Here is a 23,098-nt window from a genome sequence, read left to right on the forward strand (position 1 = left end):
TCGGAGAAAGAGTTGGATGAATGGAGAGAGAATAAGGGTAGATTGGATGCGAGTGGTTGTTGGACTGATTTGTCCGAACATCGAAGATGGTTGCTACCGAATGCGTATGTGCTTCCAGTTGTTACAATGGCACATGGATTAGCGCATATTAGCGTGAAAGGGATTTGTAAGTTGTTGGCTCCGGTTTGGCAGAATGCAGGAATACCCAAATGTGCAGAGAACTTGGTTAAGAATTGCATGGTGTGTTTGATGCATAATCCTGGTAAGGGAACTCCAACACCAGCTGGTCATTTTGCTCCTCCTACGTATCCGTTTGAGGCATTGCAGCTAGATTTTATCCATATGGAAAGATGCAACAACTTAAAGTATGTGTTGGTGGTTGTTTGCTCTTTTTCTAGATGGGTAGAAGCTTACCCCCTTAAGGACAATACTGCATTGTCCACTGCCAAAGTTTTGATAAAGGAATTCTTTCCTAGGTTTGGTTTGCTGAGAATCATTTGGAGTGATAACGGAAGTGAGTTTGTGGGACGAGTGATGAAGAGAGTGTGTGAAGGTCTTGGGATTAGGCAGAAATTTCATGCTGCAAATCACCCCCAATCAGCTGGTTTAGTTGAGTGTTATAATGGCACTTTGAAGCTAAAGTTGGCCAAAATTCAAGAGAGCACTGGTTTACAATGGCCAGACGCTTTGCCTTTAGCGCTTTTGTCCACCCGAATGACTGTGCACTCGCGAATGGGTTTGAGTCCGTATGAGGTTGTGTTTGGTCGCCCGGCGAATATTTGGGGCGTACCAAGACCAACGAAGTTTAGCGACCTTGAGTACCCTGTTTTGTTTGATTACTTGCGTGAACTGACAACTAAAATTAGTGTTTTACGCCAACAGGTTCACGATTCTCTTCCACAAGCTACAGACGATCCAGGACACGTGATTGAACCTGGTTCCTGGGTGTTCATTAGGAACTTCCTGAGAACGAAGAATACTCAGCCCCGCTGGACTGGACCTTATCAGGTCCTCTTGTCAACGAGATCTGCGGTGCGAGTTTGTGGTAAAAAACACTGGATACATGGGTGTCATACGAAGAAGGCACCCCTACCTTTACCATACGATAAGTGGGTTCAAGATGGTCTTGCAGATTCAGAAACTGAGACTGTCCTGAGGTTCGTCACGTTCAGTGATGCTCGTCTGATTGGTACTAATTCAGAACTGGAAAGTGATCGGCTTTTGCAAGAAGCAATACCTCCTGCGAAACGGTTGGACACTACCGATCCTCAGCTGTTGTTTACCGATCAAGAACTACCTGGAAGAGACAGATACAATTTGAGATCAAGAATTAAGAACAAATAAAGTGAATAAAGTTGATTTTTTTTAATGTTTGCAGGTTAACTCTCCACCAAGGATCTACGTATTTTTGTTTTTCAGAACTGCCATCCGGTTCTTGCTGCTAGGGTCGCGGTTGCTACCAGTCTTGGGAGTGCAAGCCTGAGACACTAGGTCTTGGGTTCCGTTAGTCCGAGGCCGTCTTCCTGGGTTTAGCGGAGGCCTCTCAAGCAGAATCAACCAACCACCGCGGGCAGCAACTTTAGTTTAGGATGGATTTCTTTGAGATGGAGAGACCTGTGCAGACACTGACTTTTAGAGAACGTATTTGTAAAATAATGTTGAAGAAATGTTTTTTGATACCGTGCATACTTTTACTACTGAGTATCGTAATTCTTATAATTGGGTATGTAGCATTTGTTTTTAAAGAGACGTCTAATTCCACTGTGCAATCTACACCTTCAACTACTATTTCCTCTCATTCTTTTCACCCTTTGCCTGAATATGAGGTAGTTAGACGTAAGGAGTAAGCTAATAATTCCTTCATACAGCTTTTACATCAGCACCAGTTAGTGATTAATACAACGAACTGCTGGATTTGTGGTTTAATGCCTCATACAGCCGACAAGGGAATTCCTTATTTAGTTTTGCCCTTTAGTCTAAATGGTTCGATTCGAGCTTACAGAACCATGTTCATATATGCTCACAGCGTTGACCCCTTACGCTCACCAAGAGATAATCCAAAGAATAGTCCTATAGCTAGAGGCATAGTCGATATGATTCAAGGGACTAATGCAGTAGAGACTATTCCGCAAGACGAGAGACAACCATATAGTGGTTGGAGCGTAAGTGGATATGGAGTAAGTCTGAGTATTAACCAGCGTGCGAAAAGTCCTCTACCGATCTGGATAGTGCCTCACAAGGGTTACTATTGTCTACAGGGCAACGGTAAGAATCCGAAAGCTCAGTTAGGGAAGAGCGTCTGCACTGAGACTTACGTGTTTCCGTCTCAGTCTTCCCCAGCGTTCTTAGCTGCCAAGGGTACTTATTTTGTCTGCTACGACAAAGCATATACATGGTTGCCCCATGACTTTTCGGGCACATGTTTTGTTTCCTTTCTGTTACCCCCCACTTTTACAGCTGCGGCAGATTATCACAAGATGAGGATTACGAGAGGTGTCTTTAGTCAAGAAGACACTGCAGGACAAGAATTGGGTGATTTCTTCAAGGGTTTTCTGCCGTTTTGGGGACCGATGGCTAACAGTAGGAATATTCGTCAGCTTACGAGAGTGGTTGAGTCCACTATAGTTGAGACTGCCGGTGCCCTTGGTAACTTGACTGCTGAGCTTCAGTCAGATAGACTTATGACACTTCAAAATAGAGTTGCCCTGGACGTTATTCTAGCAGATCGAGGGGGAGTTTGTAGATTGATTCAATCGAGCTGCTGCGTTTTTATTCTGGATAATGCTCCGTCAGTCTTCCAGGCCATTTCCAAATTGCATAAAATCTCCGATTCTGTCCACCTGGACAAAGGGGATTGGTCTCTGATGGGATGGTTATGGGGATTGATTTCCACTTGGGGTTGGAAGATTTTGATGGTCATTGGAATGGTTTTGGCAATTCTGTTTGTGTTCTGTCTTTGTGTGCAGTGCGCTCCGGCTCTTTGTGGCCTTTGTGCTACAACGTGCGTACGGAAGCCTGTCCGAAGAGAGATCCATAGCAATAAGATGATGCAACAGAAGCATATCGATGACCTGATGAATATAGATCCAGATTCAGATTAAAATGGGTTTGGGTTTATTGCCTATGATAGAGCAAAAGGAGGGTCTGTGGTTCCGAATTGGGTTCGATAGTTCTGATACCCGATTTATAAAGATTGTCGGAAATGGACGATCTTGGTGTCAGCAGACCGCAAATGACGAGTTTAACGTGTCTGAGTGTTTTCGTATGAATCAATATAGGAGAACACTCTGCATTTAAGGATTTAGTTTGAACCCTCGGGTTCCATTTTGTAAAACGGCAGCCATCTTGTATGGTTGCCCTAACATAGGCTCTATGATTGTGGCCGAACGAGTCCTTGACACGTAGGCCTTAGCTGACTTTTGGTTGACCTGGCCAAACTGACTCCTTGCCTGGGGCGAATCCTGCTGAGCCAGTTCCTTGGTTAGCAGCTGCACTGATAAAGATCAAAGAGCAGGACGTGCCTTGATTTTATGGGCCACCGTTCCCACTCCTCTATCTCCTTTCCATCTGTTTCTGCCTTTCCTTTACGACATGTTCATCGATCTGGGTTGAAGGTTTTATGATGGGTTTGTCCGGCCTGATCGAACAGGAAAATAGCATATGTACGATCGTTTGTGGTGGGCTGGACAACGGAAAGTGGGATTAACTTTGACTGTCGTGATTCGCTACTTTTTGAAATGCTACTTGCTCATTGGTTAGTTTTGTATGCACCGAATGTAAATTGTGATGTTGCCAGAAGCGTAATTTTCGGCATAAAAGACCGAGTTTCGTTCATTGAGATGGTGCAGTCTCTTTCGAACTACCCGTGTGTACTTCGTAGACCTCTGTCCCTGGTTGCAACCATTAAACTTTGGTCTTTGACGTCATCAAGAAGTATCCCGTGTCTCTGTTTGCCAAGACAGGGGAATCCGGGTTCTTTGGGTGTTGCCCTGACACCGCTGGGTTTTTGTATTAGCATTGGTTCCGAGAAAACCCAGTACCTCAATACCATCACAGACTTTGGAAGGACGGCTGAAAGATGCCAACTGGCTGCAACAGACGATCCTCTTGAAGAGGCAGCCTGATTGGCAGATCAATGGTCATGCTCAACATTTTGGGATACCCGATTCTGCATGCCAAATCCAGAGCCACCAAATAAACTTGGGCCCGGTCATTCCTGATCTTCTTCAGAACTCTGGGCAGGAGTGGTATATGTGGAAAGGCATACAGGAGGCCAGAGCTCCACTCAAGACGAAAAGTGTCTCAGAGTGAGAAGAGCCTTGGAAACTTCAGCACACAAAAATGTGGACATTGTGCATTTCAGTGGTGGCAAACAGATCTAACCAAGGCTCTCCCCACTGCTGAAAGAGGCTTTGCACAATTTCTGGGTGGAGAAGCCATTCGTGATCCGATAGGCATCTTCAGCTGAGTTAGTCCGCCTTGGCGTTCAGAAAGCCAGCCAGGTTTTGAACCACCAGGTATAAATGTACTGGTATTCCAGACATGAAACGCAGAGCCTTTTGACAAAGGATCCATAGTCCCACCCACCTGGTTTGTTGCAGTACCATATGGCGGTGGTGTTGCCCGTGAACACCTGCACCAACCTTCACTTGATGGAAGGAAGAAAGGCTTTTGATGCCAAGCGAATTGCCCAATGCTCTAATAGGTTGATGTGGAGCACAGACTCCTCCGGAGAACAGAGTCCTCCGATCTCGACCTCTCCCAGATGGCCGCCCCATCCCAGAAGAGACTCATCTCTCACCACAGTCAGCTCTTGCTGGGGAAGAGTGAAGAGTTTGACACTGGCCCAAGAGCGGTTTGTCAACTACCACTGCAGACCTTTGCAGTTCCCTCTGAGATCTGGACCATGTGGAAGAGATTTCCCAGATGCTGCACCTCCTCGGACTTCAGGTCCCACTGCAGAGCCCTCATATTCCAACAGGCATGAGTTAGAAACAGGATGCAGAAGGTTATGAGACCCAATAACATCAGGGTCATTCTCACCGAAATCCAGTATAGAGGCTGAAACATCAATATAGTCTGAATATACTGGACTCGCCGCTCAGGAGGATAGGCTTAAAACTGTGCTATCTCCAGAACGGCTCGAATGAAAAGGAGCATTTGAGATGGAGTCAGGTGTGACTTCAGCATGTTGATAGTTGAACTCCAGCGAGTGCAGAAAGCTTGCCATAGTCTGGAGGTGGGAGAAGACTACCTGGGGCAAGCCCGCCTTCAACAGCCAATCGTCGAGGTAGGGACAGACTGGAACCCCTGACCTCTGCAGATGAGCTGAAATCAACACCATCACTTTCGTGAACACTCAAGGGTCACTGGTAAAGCCGAAGTGGAACACAGCAAACTAAAAGTGCTCTTGACCCATCATGAACCGCAGGTAACGTCTGTGACCAGGCAGGACAGTGATGTGGACAAATGCATCCTGCAAGTCCAACGCTAGCAACCAGTCTCCCAGGTCCAAGGCAGACAGAACGCACGCGAGAATCTTGCATTTCTACTTTTTCATGTAGAGATTGAGAATGCGCAGGTCTAGGATAGGACAAGGCCTCCGTCCTTCTTAGGCACCAGAAAGTAGCGGGAAGAGCAACTACAACCTACTTCTGATGCCGGCACCCTCCTATGGCTCCCTTTGCAGGGACAGTCAACACTTCCTCACAGAGCAAGGAGAAGTGGTCCTCCATCAGCCAGTCGTAAGTGGGTGGCATGGGTGGAGGGGTTGTCACAAAGGGGAGGGGTAGCCCCTTTGGATGTTTTGCAAAACATCCAAAGGGGCTACCGTTTACTGGCGGTCCGTTGTTGCGGACCGCCAGAAGTGCAGATGATGGCATAGCCTGAACCCCACTGGAGGCCAGTGATTGTCAGAGGGCAAACTAAAGAGGTTTGCAAGCTGCGGTTGCTTGTGGTGGTGGAGGTGACGGACAGCCAGACCTCTGGCTACCGGTCCCACATGGTCTATGGGACCCGCCTCCTCGGTCATGAAAAGGCTGGTAAGTCGGTTGGCTGTGGTGGCTTGGAGGGTATGGATGCAGTTGGGGCCACCTTCAGTGGCTACATAAGGTCAGAAGGCAGACTGGGGGTGATGAGGGGCCATAGACAAGCCCAAGCACCTGGTCATAGTTCTGCTGTCCTTAAGGCACTCCAGCGCCGAGCCCGCCTTCTCTCTAAAAAGACAAAAGCCATCAAAGCGCATGTTCGTAAGCAGGCTTGGACACTCCCTGAAAAGCTAGTGGCTCTCAGCCAGGCGCGGCACAGCAAGACCACCGACGATGAAATTGCTCAACCCAGTGAGTTGTTCGTGTCCAGTCCACATTATATGATGAAGTTTGCTGTGTTTCTCCAGTCAGCAATAGCTTGGGAGAGAATAGTTCAGGCCTCCAAGGAGACCAAAGGCAGCTCTTGGGCAAACTAATCTGAGATCGTATGGGAATATTGGTCCAAAAGGCAAGTGGTGTTCACCTACTGCAGTGCAAGGCTGGCGGAAGAGAAAATTCTCTTACCAAAGGTATCCAGTTTATCTGGTACCCACACAATGGTACTCAAGGCTCACTATCCATAAGGGAGCCCATTTGGCCCAAAAGGATAAGACTAAATGGAAAATGGTTTAACAGCTACTAAGACAGCCAATAGTGAAGAGGAGAAAGTTCACCAAGAACGTATTTAAAGCCCCTCTACAGGACAAATGTGAAGACATTGGTCAAAGCAATAAAAATTCACCTTTCTTAGAACCACTCACCTTTCCAAAGGTAACTGGTAAGTCCAGTTACATCTCTGTTATTGTTAGAACACTGCTTCCAATACCTGAAGGGAAGTGGGTGGGGCAGATGGTCAGTAGTAATAACAATTTGGGGATTTTCTGCCTGGGCTACTACTACTTTCATAGGCTAATCAATACTACACTAAGTCCACTCGTAGTCCAATTTAACTGCTTACCGACTTGATATCATGGTGTTCAGTAACTCGTGGCTGCAACATCTTCCTAATTTGCAGGCTGTCCCCAGGACTCTGAGAGGGGCTAGGGTCACTTATAATGCCACAAAGTTCACCCTAGCTACCCAAGAAGTGAGATACTTGGGATACCTGCTGCAAAATGAGGAGTTTGCTCACAGAAGGAAAAACTGAAGAGCTTTGCACCAGATCCCCACACCCATCATAAAACAATATTAAAGTGTTTTTTAGGCTTAGTTGGCTAAATTTGGGGCTTTGTGCCCAATTTTACAGACCAAGCCCTCTCATTCTCATCTTTGCTATAGAAATCTATTCCTAATAAGCAGGACCACTGAAATTATGCGATTGTGTGGACACAGCATTTTTCACATAATTAAGTGTTTGCCACATAATTCATAATCTGCTGCAGAATCTACTGGTTTCATTTTTTCTAGCTCAAATTGTTCAAAAGTTGCTAAAAATGCAGCAGCGCGTGTTGCAGCGCAGTGGAGGGCCCTTTGCAAAATTTGACTGGTCACCTTTCTGCTGCCTATTGCTGTATTATGATATTAAAGTATCACTAACGAGGTGCAACCAATGAACAGACAGTGTAAACAAGTGTAAAAATTACACAATAATAAAGTAATATTACAGAATGTGCTGCATTAGGCTGCATAATTAGCTTTTTCTTGCTACAAGAATTTGGCCCTTGCCTGTCGCATAATTCCAGAGGTCCTGCTAATAAGGTACCATGAGGACAGAACAGAAAAGAAAGCTTCCTACATATCTCAAGCCTGAACTTACTCAGAACCAGTTCTCATGTACCTGGATTTCAGTAAGCTACAGTCTACTAATTGGTGCTTCCTTAGCAGGGCTGGAGATCATGTTATCTAAATTTGTTGAAAGGATTCTGTTTCCTTAGCAGGGAGGTACTGCCACATGCACAGGCCTTTGTCACTCTCGAGAAAAACCGCCTGGCTTTAAAGTGGGAAATGGAGTTCTTAAGGTTCCATATGTTAGGTTTGCATTTCACAATCTATATGGACCATGCACGGTTCTCTTGGTTATCAGTCCATAGAGTTAAGGACCAACAGGACCTTTGTTGGTTTCTGGCTCTTCAGCACTTTTGATTTAATGTTTGACAATTACCTCCTTCTTGTCTCATCACCTGAATCTGTTCCTTATCAATCGAGGGGAGATCTGAGACAAAGTTCAGGAAAACCCAGTAGGGTATGTACTTGAATAGAGCAATCAGTGCTTGGCGTCAGCCAACTTCGCTTCTGCTTCTAGTGACTCTGACATTGCAATCCAATAGGCACGGTAAAATACAGATAAAGTTTGGTAGGCACGGCATGCATGGCAGTGAGAATCAGTCAGGGAGCGAGCTAAACCTCCTGTTCTGCAGAACAAGTATGACGACAATCAAACGCACCAAAGGAGGTGGAACCAACACTTCATCAGGGCATCAGGGCAACAGGGCATCAGGGAATCAGCTGAGTGTTTTCCTCTTCCGCCATGAAGATCACTTAGGGAAAGGAGGAGGCATGGAAAATTTTTGAAAGAGGAGGGAGTCAGAAGAAAGGCAAGGCTTACCACCACCAATAAGGAAGCCCAGAAGGCCCAAAATGGGAAGCAGCTGATTAGTTACCAGTTCAGCCTATATAGAGGAAGAGAAAGTTATCTCTTAAAAGACATAAAGCCACACATTGGGACAGACCAGGAGATGCTGGATGATGGGAGGATAAAAAGTTCCCTTCGTTTAAAATTTTCTGGTGGATACATCCTCTGTCAGCAAATTAATCACCTTGTGAATATCCATTAAGGTGTCAGACCGGTCCGGAATTACTTTTCCCCAGCAAACGCTCTCCAATGCCACTTGGTGGCATCGCGTGGCTTAAGACTGGATGCCGCTGATCACACATGAGTACACCGACATATAATATGCAACAACCAGTTATTGTTTTTCTATGCCTCATTAATTTCCTCTTTCTCTGTGTTATTCCAACAGAAATTTATGAGCTTTCACCAGCAACTATGTCAAGTGTCTACCCAATCCTCTTGCCTTCAAATATTTCAGGGTTCAAGCCTTGCCATAAGTACAGTAAGTGGATCGATCTGAGCAACACAAAATCTGCATGCGGTGTCCGGACTATGTTTGCACTGCAAGCAACTTGTGTTCCTTGATGCACCAAAGAGCACAAGGCAATTTATCTTGGCTAAAATCCCAGTACACAAAGAGCGCACCCCTTCATCAACTAGAAAGTTTCCTGACAGGGTAGGAGCTCTCAAGACGTCTTCGCATAAAAAAAAGAAAAAGTACCATAGGAAGAAGAAATTCGATTCTTCATTGAGGAAATGTTCTTGCTCCCAGGACCGTTCAGAGTCATGGTGCCTCCACCCACCCATTCTCCAGATGCCAGTTTCATACCTAGAGCCAATTCTGAAACTGCTAAAGATTCAAGAGGAGTTCTCTGCTCTGTCGACCGACATTGCAAAAGTCGAGCTCTTCCATCTGGCCATATTAAATGTCTTCAAGGTGGCTCTGGCACTCTCTTGCCATTCCTCAAATGGGAATTTCAGTGCTTGCCTATATGTGCAGCTTCTCTGAGAGCACAGAAATTTACCAGGATGGAGGAGTTGGTTGGATCCAATTGTCATGGCATTAACATGCGCTATAAGAATTATGACCATACAGGACATGATGATTCAGAGCCATGCCTTCAGACTGAAGAAAGTCTTTCAATTCAAGGCAAGGAAATGTAAAGCCATGTCCTGCACAGACATTGTTTCTAGGGGGAAAAAATACTTGTTTCAAACAATATTGCAGAGCCTTAATATTTGTTTTATGATGATGTGAATAATCACATTATTCAGTGTTTTGGCTGGGAAACTGCATCTTCTGTTTTTTGTCTCGTATGTGATGAACTACGTTAGGTTGGGCAGTGCGTGGTTCCTGTCTCTAACAATTACCTTTTGTAGCCAATTTGTAGCCAATTACCCATCTGTTGAGTGAGATTTAGGTGAGAGCATTAACTGTCAATTTGGTTTCCCAAAACAAAGTCATAGTAATTTCATAGTAATTTCAGACTTTGCAATGGGGCTGCTTTAATGTGGGTGGCAAAGGCTACATTCAATTATTTAGCCTCTCTAAGTACCTTAGCCCTGTCCACGTTGGTCACAGATTGTGGTAGGTAGTCAAAGGCTATAAAAACGTTATTCTTTTAAAACTCCTAAATGTTGTCAATAAAATACATAAACTTTCTTCTAACATCTCATTTGTGTGTGCTTGCCTCTGCCATAGAGATAAGTGAGGTTGTGGTTTCTCCCTTTGCATCATACGCATAACATTGCCAATATCCAGAAATGTGGATGAAAATTGTACATAATGGCTCATGAATCTAGCTTCAACTATAAATACATGTACCTATAGAAAATATACACTTGGAGCAGTTGCGGTCTATAATAATAGCACCTCATTTTACTTATATGTTGATACATTATTATTCAACATTATTGAGCCGTGATGAAGTTCAAGAGTTGTTTGGAACGAAACGCATTGGCTGGATATTGTTGTATGTTCGGACTTAAGAAGAAATAATAAACAATTGGTATTTGATTATACAAATTGGACTCTTTATTGGATTTACACAGGTGCGCCTCTCCATTTGCGAAAAAACATGAAACTATGTATGTCCTACAGTATTGTCAGTTACGGCTCGCAGTGCATTTCATTTGGGTAAAAAAAATCATAAATTGTTCAGTTGTAAACACTGCGCAGACGTCAACTAATATGTATGCATTTTTCAGGACACATTTTCTGTAACGTACCTGCAACTATTCCTTCCGGTGGATTCAGAGTCAGTTCTGTTAGGAAAAACAGAAATATGTATGAATAACTCTTTTTTCTTTGGTGCTAATAATGAGAATTGTTCATTCCAACATTTCTAGAGCATGTGTGTTAGAAAATAAGGTAAAGAAAATGATAGACTTCCAGCAATTTTCCAGTCAAGAGGAAATCTAGAGCATAGCCCTCTCACACTGGCAATGATTTAGTAAATGTAGTGAACACAGAGAATTGCATTACACTTTGCACATTAGGTAAAGCAAAGCATTTCAGTGGTTAACGAAGCAAATCTGATAAATATTAAAAGTATGTTTTGCATTTTGGGCTCCAAGTTTACAATAGCCGCTCCATTAATCTATACAAAAAAAGCGCTAACATAAAAAACTGCTTTATCAGAGCTTACATTGTAATGATTCTATCCATAGCTTTAGGAACCAAAAATATGTATCGTTTACAAAAGAAATCAGGAGGGTGGAATCTCAGCTGTGTAGTCTTTCATCACCTTCCACACAAATACAGCGGAGAGGAAGAAAGATCCTGCAGCAATAATATGCACACAGTCTGGAATTCAAACAGGCCGACTAAGCCTTATATTCAAAGTGAATAGAACCACAAATGGGAAAGATTGACCCCCGTAAACAGTGATAAGTAAATGCCAGTCAGTGGCAGCCATCGCTATAAAAACAGATTAGTTATAACCCGGTGATGGCTAGTCTTAATATACTTGCTTTGCTAAATCTTATCAGAAGCTGATTTTCCACACCTTCTATGTTGTCACAAAAGCTGAGCAACTGTCCGACTTTTCAGTGGCTGATGAGTGATTTTATTTGAAGCATGATCCATATGTTACATCTGGTCATGTTGACTTCAGTGTCCAGGATCCTCACGCCTACTTGAGTGGAGGCAAAAGCATCCTCAAATCGCAGGAAGCATATTCAGAGCATGGTTTTGTATAGGACGAACGATGAGATTTAGAAGCCTATCTTCATCAATAAGGAGGTGAACGGGTGAATATGAAACTTAAAACCTGCGAGTCCCCATTACTTTTCCACCCTGGGATCTATGTTTCCACGCCCATTCCAGCATGTTTCGCAGGGATTTCAGGAGCTGAAACCTGCATGTGAAATAACACAACTTATAATTTGGATCAGCCCAGTTACTGCGTCCCCTGGAAATAATTGGTCACTAGCAATGAGGTGAATCACACAAAATGTGATGGGAGAATGCTTGAAAATAATCTGACGACTGGCAGTCGCTCAGGATAGCATTCCCGCCTTCGTTTTTCGCCCACTGTGTCACTCTAGATCAGTGTTCCCGAAGCTTTTTAGATTCATGACCCAATTTTTAGAATGGCAAGCTTTCTCGACTCACCTAGCTTTAATGGACACGAGGTGAGTGATTTTTTAAATGTAATTAAAGTATCAGTATTAGCGCTCTGTCATTTACATACACCACTTTTCCATTGAAATGGTCACTAAATCAGACCAGACATATAGTTTACTGATAAAACTATATTGCATATAAATGATAATGTGTGGAAATCGGGTTTCAGTGAATATTTATCATAATATGTTTACATCCTATTAAAAGCTTTGTTTCCATCACAATTTAGAATTACAAAAATAATGTGCTTCATTTTTGCTTTCCTAACTGCTGAATGTGCAAAGTTCATTTGCAGGTATTTACATTTTGTTGTGTGTTACAAAAAAGTGACACACTCTCTGTACCACACCAAGACTGTCACATAATTCACTCTACCTTCCTTTCGCTGAATGCAAAGTGAGGGATGTTGTAAACACCAATCCCCATATTAAAAAAAAATAAGCAGCAATTTGTTAGAGGACATAGCCTCTGACATGACCTCTGTCTTTGAAGCACAGCAAATGTGACAAGGTAATTGCATAATTTAAAGACGTCTTTTTTTATATTGGCTCACAACACACCAACCACAGTTTTGGGAACATTGCTCTACAAAAACAAACACCTTAAGCAAATCATTACTGACCCAGCTCCTCGTGGGAATAGGCCACCCTGAAAGGCCAGGGAGCAGCCCCTCCAGAAGTTAGTACAAACAACCCCTGATTGGTTTTGGCCTTGTTTGGCCTCTTCAGTGAGGTACACCTGAGATCTTACGGCGCAGTGAGCAAGGGACGCATGTCTGGGCACAGCCTTGGTTTCTTAGGGCATTACATTAACACAAAAGGTGATGAGAGGAATGCTTGCAATGTATCTACCCAAAGGGAACTGCTCCAGGAAGTATTTCAAACCATTGTTTTTCACCCACTGTGCCACTCTAGGCCCACCTTATGCAAATCAATACTGACCCGGCCCTTCATGGGAACACTAATGATGAGGTCAGAACTGATGCTACACTGCTCAAGATTTGCTAGCATAGTGCATGTCAGGGTTTACCTGGCATGGGTGTCTCCAAACACTTCCTGACCTTCGTTTAACTGGTCACTAACTACAGTGATATTTGTACTTTGTGGCTCCACATGACCGTTGAAATGGGCAAGGTTCAACTTATTATCATCCGTTCTGGTATGCCAGATGTATAGCATAGGTGTGAGTTGCAGCATAGCTGCAATATCGGCCGCCATGGGCATCCGCAGGCGCCTATGAAAACGTGACTTCAAGACTATTTTCTCACTCTTTCCTCTCCTTTCTTTTATTTGCTTCCCTGTGAAATGGATCCAAAAAAGAAAGATGCTTTTGCTGGAAATATAGTATTTTTCTGACATTTTAATTCCAAAGTGCAGCATTGGGAATAAAAGGCTAAAAATATGAAAAATAGATAAAGAACTAAATAAAGCAAGACAGAGTGGTAGCAAACTGGCCAAACTGATTTTATTCACACTGAAACACATTAGGGCAACTTTACAGAGTTTGCCAGTGAAGTGCTATTTTTGTTTTCGTGTCTTTGTTTTTCCTGGACTTGGAACTAGTGCACCAATCCTGGAGGTACCAAAATGTGTGGATTGTAAAACAAAATGTGTGCTGCGGCTCTGCGTCCAGGGATGTGGTCTTTTTACCATAATGCTTACGTTTTGTAGGGATATAAGCAACGGCCATTGAAATGGGTCCATTCAGAGCCCTGTAGTCGTGTCCTTAAACTTTTAAGGCAAAAGCACTCACTGATTTCTGAATAGTGAGTGTTAAAGCATTAAGGTAACCATGTTGTTCCTGCTTACATTTCCCATGGTTTGCTAAATTTTGCATTCCCTATAAGTGTTTGATTCTTCCAGGATGTTGTTCCTTTTTATTTGTAGGCTGCATACTGCTCTTGTCTAGTGCGTAATTTAAATTGCGCATCCAGGCGTCTATAGCGGACAATAATTGGGTTGTAGTTAAAAACAGTGGGAGTTTTTCTCAGTGGGGCAGTACTGTGCTCAGTGGGGGAGACGATGTGGCACTATGGTCTGAGCTGCTGAATTTGGAACTGGGAACCAGGTTCAGCCTTAATAACCAGCCCACCAGACCACTCTCCTGCGAGAGCACAATCACATGCTAAACCTTAGAAGGCTTCGCAACACCTTGGAAGTCTTGGTCTCTTCACACCAGCAGGTGGACCCTAGCATGACAAGTGCAGGTTAACTTTCAAGGCTTGTCCACCACTATCCATACTGAAGTTCACCTCCAGTCTTGCGGGCAGGCCTATGAAGCAGCACACCCTAGAACAACAGTCACTGAGGTCACAGGACCCTTGAGAAGGGCCAGCTCTAGGGCGGTGCAACCAGTGTGACCGCACCGGGTGCTGACTTTAGGTGAAGGCTTCATGTTTGCAAGTATATTATGGTTTTAAAAATACTTGCTGCCTCCTTCCTGGCTTCCAGCAATCTTCGGCACCAGTAAAAATGTCATGAGGACTCTGGGGATTAATGTTCTTCCTAGAGAGAGATCAGAATTTTGTCTAGTGGAAGTTTTGACTCATGGAAAGGTAGCTCAGAGGGTTAATGTAACGGTTGCAAAGAACATGCGCCATGCAGATCACAAATTGCACATAATGTAAATAGGTCAGTGATCTACTGCTTTTGTCATAGATCCTTTTGTTACTTGCAGTTTATAAGTTAAAATCCTAACTTAGAACAGTGAGCTATTAACTGTCATCTAAGAGCTGCATACAAACTGCAAGGTATAAATTTGAGCGTTATGTCCCCCCGTCCCCCAGTCTTTGATTATCCTAATGTCCCAAAAAGTGTTCTTTTGGACAAAAATCAATTCTGATTATTAAGGAGAACCCCCAACCATGATATTACGTTTTAAATTCCGGGTATTGTGTTTCTCCAGTCCAATCACTATAAAACTATACGGGCTACTAGTATGGTTGTCATGTGACTCATACACCATGTCGTCCTTAGTCTTATGTAACATTTTCTATACAGTGATTTACACACATATTGATTATCTCTGTGTAATGTGTGTGATGTAAAGTGCTCTAACACCCTACAATGGTATGAGTGGCACTGTAAATCAAATTAAATGCATCTGAGAGAGAGTGGTTATGGAGACTTGGGGGGCACAGTTAAAGGGTGATAGTGAGGGAATACATGGCAGAGGTGGTCATTGGGGGGCACTAACAAACAATAATGCACAGGACACCACCAGTGCCATGGCTGGCCCTGCCATTGAGGCCAGTCAGCCTCACCCAAAGGTACCTCCATTGGCCTTGTTTCAGCAGTAGTAGCTGCAATTCACCAGGGATTGGCAATGCAGGATTTGCACACACCAAACTAAGTTTGCAAACTTCACAGTATCCCTGCTTCATTCACAAGCACGTTTAACATGTGCTGCCTGCTGTGGGGCCACTGGAATTAAGCATGCAGCGAAGGATGACAACATTATGCCGTATTGTTGACTAAATTATGCATTAAAAAAAGGCTGCAGCGTAATGCAGCATATTTTCAGATATTTTATTATTTTGACGTGTGTACACATGCTAACAGTCTCTGGAAAGATTTTGCCTTATTAGTACCAGTGTAACATACAAATGCAGCAGTGAGAAAGGTGACCAGTCAACCTTTACAATAGGCGATCCACTCCGCAGCAACACAAGTCACATTTTATATTAACTTTAGATATGTTTGAGCTACAAACAATGTATTAGTTTAAATGGTCAGATCATGCAGCAAATCTTGCATTATGAGGTAAATATGGCAGAGCCATAGTTTTAGAGAAAACATGTGCAAACTAGTATATTTTGCCATTCATGTTTTAACTGCTGTTGTTGAAAAAGGGTGAAGTGCTGATGACAAACTCCATGGCTCGGAGAAAAATGGCTTGTGTTTCCACATTTTATCGTATTTGGTACATTCTGTGATTAGAAGCATATCCCACTTTGTGAATATATTTTAATGTCAATAACTCATTATAACATTAAAAAATCATGTTTATCCATTGGTTGATTAAACTGGCAGTGAAATGCCAAACAAATTCTAAAAATTGGGATGTCTGCGCATTCTAGCCACACCTCTGGATCCACCCACTGATCCAATCCTTGGGTTATTCCCGCCCTCTGATTCTCCGCCCACTGTTCCCCTACTTTTTTTCCCCCACTTCGACCACTGTGTAAGACTCAGCATACCCTGACCTGTGATGTGGCGCATCTGCGGGTGCCGCATGTGCCACACATTTACGGTGCCGGGCTTCCGTATACGGGAGCTGGCCATTATTGTATCCCTAAACGTGCGCACGATGTCAGTTTGACATTGACTACACGTAGAGGGACTCTAAGTTTCTTTTAAAAAATATAGCTAACATTTGGACCTATACATTTTATTTTGTGTAAATTAATTGAATGTGTGTCAAATTTAACAATGCCCGGGGAATTCTAGTAAAGGGAGCACCCACTGTCAAATCACTAGCGTGTGTGATTGCTACATTATTTATTACTAACTTTGACGTTGTGCTTTAACTTTGGATAAAAGTTATCATGAATTCTAGCACCAAGAAGCCAATATTGGTAAATATATGTGCTACAAATAATCCCTAACATACACTGTCCATACAGTATATTTAATCTGGTGCTTTAATCATAGGCTGTTTTAAAGTATTCTGATAAAAATCGAATCGTGCTGAAGACAGCCTTGATTGGTGTTGGATCGAGGACCCAGAAGTCTGCACACCTAGCAGACAGAGATAAAGCACCTTGTCAGAAAGTTTAGCGTTTTCCCTACAGGTGGTGTTTGTTGGCCGGTGGCAGGGTCCGTCACATGTCCTGGATTCCTGGCATTTAATGGAGTCTATCCTAGTACTGCGCTTCAGTGTTTCGTGTGCCCCACCTGGCACACATCATGTTGGAGGATGGTGATGACGTTAACAATTTGCCCCCCCCCTGGAAAAATGTCTGCGGACGCCCATATCGGCCGCTGTAAAGAAATCGGCAGAAACCGGCCCTGGTAAACAGCTTGGCCACACCCCAAAACCCCTGGGGGGCTGGCCAAGCACTTTGACAGGGCCTGTTTTGGGTCCCAGTCCGGCCCTGCCAGTCTTGTTAGAACACAAATTCTACCTGGCCTTCTTTACATGCTGGTTAAGTAAACAATGGCCAAGAGGTGCCCCTTGATTCACAGTCAGATCCTTGGCAGGAGTCGGTAGGGCTCAACATGGAAGTTTCCAACATATCCTGCAGTGCTTCTGCAGGATAGCGAAGTGCACTTAACCTCCTGAGCATATCTGGGACCGCATCTACGTTTTTATGCATAAAGTGACTAAGGCACCACTCTGCTTTACTTGTGCACAACCCATCTCTTTTTGCAGGAAATTACTTGTGAGTGAACTCCAATAAACGCATATTTCCTAACCACAGTTGTATTTATAATTGATTGCTCAAGGATGTGAAGACTGACTGTCACTGGAACACTAATGTAGACTTTATTGTCGAACATTTCTTCTTGGTGCTTACTGCTCAATGCCCTCAGGTACTGTCAAGTAAACACTGAAATCACAAGGAAGGTATGGTTGCATAGTGAAAGAATTCTGACCAGAACAGAGACAGAGACGTCGCTATGCACGAGCAGACGCTTAAGCAGTATCAGTGAGTTAACAGGTACACTTTAGTCAATCTATTAGGTGTTTATTGCTATTTGCATTGTTACATTGCTATGTAAAATGCTAGTTGCTTCAACTCTGTCCCTGTTTCAGGCTTCATATTACTTATTTCCTTACTTACTATATTTTAACATCATCAACAACAATCCTTCTACCACGACACATACTGAGTCTGATTCTACAGTTTAGAGTGGAAGTCCTAGAAGCCTAAGACAAATCTCCTGACCTTTTAGGTCGAGCCTGGACAACGAATAGCCTGCTCTTCAAGGCATGCTGTATTAAAGTATGGACTTCAAGCCCCACCCACTCTATGTCATTGGCTAGTGTTGTTGTACTTTGTAAATGCTGGCTTCTGATTAGTTAATAGGCTTGTTAGTCCCTCCTTAGTACCGCCTTGTCTTCATCTGTAACCTCCCATGAGGACTGGCCCTTTTACTTTGGTTGTTACACAGTATGTGTTATTTAGTCTGTAAGCACTATTTCCTTTAATGAGTCTCTCCTACTGCAGGAACGACATGCTTTCCTGCAACCTTCAGCACGCCATACGTGCTTTCACTTTCCAAGCAGCCCAGGACAATGGCGGCCACTTCTCTGAAATGCAACAGGGCTCACATTTACAAGAGTTTGAGCTATTGGCATTATAAATGACAATGCCTTTTATTCACGTATTAATTATCAAAACAGATAAATAAAAGGGATTGTCATTTACAAAGCCAATAACTTAAACTCTCATAAATGCGAGACCTATTGCATTGCAAATGCTTGTGTCTCTTTTCTGTACAGACTGCAATGAGCATACAACAGTTTTTTTTTGGGGGGGGGTGTACTTTTTATTTTAGTTGCTTTACTCCTGGACACTTTACCCAGGGTTGGTACTGTTTTTGTCCAACCAGTGGTGGTTAAGATGGATCATTAGGTTCTTGCTTCCTCCGTAACCTCGTGGAGAGGAGAACCACGTGTAGTGGTGACTGCTGACACATATTACAGTGCACAGCTAAGCAACACTGGAACATGTTAACACTTTTGTAATGTAATGACTTTAACCTAATAGGCCTAGGGTTCTGGAGGTAAAAGGTTTAGAACTCCTCACACAAATTATGCATTGTTTCTTGCACTGGTCTGTAGAACAGACATGTTTAATTTATACGCTTCGGTAGTACATACCATTTTTCAATCAATTCATATGACAGTACTGCTGTCCCAGCGACTCAGCAAGCTTGGTCCCACATTTAACTAAAAAGAAATACAAAACTTATATGTAGCCTGAACTGCCTGCTGCAGTAGGAGTCTGAATAACCTAGGTTTAAGTAGGAGATAAGTCTGTATTTTATAGCCCAGACTACATGTGTGACCATTTCGTCAAGTAAGAATCTAGCATAAAACAAAATAGTGTAAACCCTAATAATCTTAAATTGTATTGCTCGGAGTGCTGCATTAAATGTTTTTGTCGTACATTGCCACATTCTAAGTTGTGCAGTGCTTCCTAAGACCTAAACGCAAGTTTGAGAATGATCATACAGGACAAATCGTCTTGGGTTTGCATTTAGACTGCTTAGTTCTATACCTACTGAATTCTCAGACCATGCAATCCAAAAGCTCTGAAAAAAGGTACTTTGTATTCGAGATGTATGGTCAATTATCTCCTCTGCCCAGCATGAAATCACACAGATTGCATGTACACCTATTTTAAAACATGAATATAGCAATACCTCATCCCTGGTCCCAACATGCACTGTTCTAAATTATATAGCGAGAGGTTAAAAGCGCTACAGATTTGATGTTAATTGTATTGAATATTATTAATAAAAATAATACCTCACTGCATATAATGCATCTTAATGTCCTTCTGTAGCCTCTAAACACTGTCAAATGCAGGTGTTACAGTTACAAATGTTCTTGCTACTCAGGTCGGATGGCTGACCATTTCCGAGGTTGTGAATTTCAGAAAGCCTTTACTCCTTGAGCCATCTTGTCAGGATTCATCAACTACATGCCATAATAATGTAATACATGTGTTATCAATTTGCATGGGTAAGAGTGGGCAAGAACAGCCGCAGGGCATTTCAAAACAAAACGTTTCTCATTAGCTTTAAGAACAGCAATGGTTTGGGGGTAAAATAAGGCATACAAATGAATCAACCAAAGAGCCAGATTAAGGTCAGAATAGAACAAGGCTCCTACATTACGTGACCTCTCTATGGTGGGCACCACATGAAGCTTAGCACTTTTGAGGGACGAGGTAGGGAGGCTTCAGGGCACATGAACAGCATCCTCCTGGTTCATGTAAATTGCAGTCATAGTTTTGGTACTCAGGCTTGTCCACTGACTGCCCAGCAGTTTTGTTTGTACAAAATGGGAAGCACAATGATGAGGCCATAGTGTTCCTCTGCAACAGTTTAGAAGACATCAGAAAATCATTTTGATAGGAAACACTCTCCACATATAGAATGATCTAAAACCGCCTGTTTCGTTTTAATTTTTTTCCTCCTGTTCAAAGTTTTCACTAGTATACAAGTTGAGCACATTGGCAAAGTTCAGCCTTCCATGGTTCGCTGTTTTGTGTTCTTAAACGATTCTTGTTTACTTGTTTTAAAGAAATGTGAATACTAAGAATGCCTTTGGAAGTGAGCTACAAAGTATGAGCCCAGGGCCTGACCAACCGAAGGTAGCCACCCCAACAATGCGCATAGCCATCACCTGAGTAAGCAGGGGTTGGCGGTTTTCCTTTTTTTGTTGGTTTTTAGTACTTCTTTTTTAAAGATTTGGGGATTGTGTAGCAGGGTTTGATAGCTATTGCAGACTCATGGAGCAATGTTGGGGGATTACTGTTCAGAAACCACCAGGAGGTCCACGATCCCTTGTCAAGGGTTTGCAGACCCGAATGCGGAGTTAGCAAACCTTAGAGCTGTGCTGCAGTATGTGAACAATGTTTTGGGGTCTGTGAACCTCATTAGAATCTACTTTTTAAATTTTGAAGATAAAGGCTCTTTGGGCCCCCACCTGCAGCAAAGCCCAATGGATAATAACCTTGCCCCCTTACGACACATTTACTTTTTAGGTCTCGGCTAGGCAGTGCTTGCGCTGTCTCTGTGAGACATGCTGTATTTAGGATATGGGCATGAAGCTCCGCCCACTTTCCGCCCATCTTTTTTAATTGGCTCCTGCCCCTATCCTATGTAAATGGTGGCTTTTCATTGGTCAATAGGCTTAGTAGTCCCTCCTTAGTACTGCCTTGTTTCTTCTTGTAACCGCCCGTGAGGACACCCCTGTTACATGTGTTGTCACTACCTACGTTTTAATTACAGCCTCAAGGCACTATTTTCTTAAAAGGCTTCAGGCAAGACACACACTTGGTCCTAAGCTAGGCTGGCAGTGGTTACTTCACTAACTAGAATATCTCATATTTATATGAGACCGTTTATAAATTTACCTTGATAAGCTTGACACAGAGTACAACATATTCTGAAATTAATGTAATAATTCTTTTGTCACATTTCAAAGCTACTAATTGTATATATGGACATAGCTATTTGAATGTACTCCTAGTACTGTCTTGCAGGCAATGCTTTATGGGTAGGGTGGATTTACCATATCTTCTGCAGGGTGCAGTACCATAGGTGACCAAAAGAGGTCCACAGTGCTGGTGCCTTGCTCACCGGGGACCTCTAGGAGCAGTTTGCGGTACTGCACCTAGACATGCAGTGCTGGTGCCTTGATCACTAGGGACCTCTAGGAGCAGCTTGCGGTACTGAGCCGAGACATGCAGTGCTGGTGCCTTGTTCACCAGGGACCTCTAGGAGCAGCTTGTTGTACAGCACTTAGACATGCAGTGCTGGTGCCTTGCTCATTAGGGACTTCTAGAAGCAGCTTGCGGTACTGCACTGAGACATACAATGCTGATTCCTGGCTCACTACACGAACATTTGCAATGCACTAGGTCTTGCATTACTGAAAGTATGAGCTATTGGTGTTGCATTATTATTTGCAACACCAATACCTCAAACTGTCAGTGATGCGAGACCTAACACATTGCAAAGGCTTGTTTTCTTTTCTTTACAGGATACCAGGACAGAGCCCACAATAGTGGCTGCAACAAATTTTATTCTGTTATGAACAGCAAATCAGAGGCTTCAGATGTGCGAACCCATAATGGATGACGAGAAACAGAAAAAGCTCCCTCTTCCAATCAGATCCAAATAAATTTAGTCCATGAAGGGTCCGCAAACTCTGGGTGAGATATCTGGACCATTAGCCCATAGATGGTCAGCGAACCCAAGTTTGTAGACGAGCAATCCAGTTTGTCAACTTTTGATCCCTTTCAAGCCCACTTCGAAACCGTTTTTAAATACTACTTTCTCAAAAACCACTGAACAGATTTGTACCAAGCCAAGCAGAAGCACTTTCTTCAGTAAGGTTTCCACTTTAATGGAAAATTCAGTGTAACTTTATTCAGTGCTTTTTTTCTCTTTGAGTGAGTATAGATTTTCTGTTTGAAATCGGTTTTATTTTCGAAATCAAGAATATAGCTTGAGTCCATACATAAAAAGCGTTGAGCCCACAACCTCTTTTAGGGCTGGCCACGTTACCTTCAAGAGTTTTCAATGTAGAGAAGTGGAGTTGTAGACCAATCTTAACACAGCATGACGCCTACAACGCTTGTTGGGCCGGCCGTGTGAGCTAAAACATATACCAATAGTTGCGTATTGTGGGGTAGTTCAGGACTCATTTAGAACCAATAATATTAGGAATGTGGGCTAGAGGCCCCTACAAAGTGGATAGTGGTAGATGGACAGAGAAAGGCTCGAAAAAGAGAGAAAAAAGGATGGGGGGGTCAGAGAGCTATGTGGGTGAGCGGGGGAACTGACGGGAGGTGGCTTGTGGTGATGGTGGTATCCGGCGTGGGTAGCAATAGGGGCTTTACTGAGCTTTGAGGGAGCAGGCGGGCATGGCCAATCGAGTTACGCAAGAAGCCTATCTGGGTCTGACGGGAGTATGGCATCCTCAAAAAGTCGTAGCGCTCTAAGCTTGGGGGATAAGTGTCGCACATGTCCTATTTTACAGAGATATTGGATGAAGGGGCTCCATATAGTGGAAAAGTGGGTGTCTCATGATTGTAATTGTGCTGTGAAGAGTTCCATAGTTATTACATGCCACAAGCGCACGAACCAAGCAGCAATCGGGGTGCCTCTGCCTTTTTCCAATAGAGCGCTATGAGTCGCTTAGCCGCCC

General features: G+C 43.3%; 1 protein-coding gene across 1 annotated transcript in view; it reads right to left on the reverse strand.

The window, feature by feature from the left end:
- Positions 1-23,098, reverse strand: part of UBE2G2 (ubiquitin conjugating enzyme E2 G2) — a 401,614-nt gene that overhangs the window by 289,300 nt on the left and 89,216 nt on the right. The window contains exon 2 of the mRNA XM_086955512.1: positions 10,807-10,842. Within this exon, the coding sequence (XP_086811638.1) occupies positions 10,807-10,842 (36 nt within the window). The remainder of the gene's footprint in view (positions 1-10,806; positions 10,843-23,098) is intronic.

Source organism: Lissotriton vulgaris, chromosome 2_1, assembly GCF_964263255.1.
Source record: "Lissotriton vulgaris chromosome 2_1, aLisVul1.2, whole genome shotgun sequence".
In the NCBI taxonomy this organism is placed as follows: Eukaryota; Metazoa; Chordata; class Amphibia; order Caudata; family Salamandridae; genus Lissotriton; species Lissotriton vulgaris.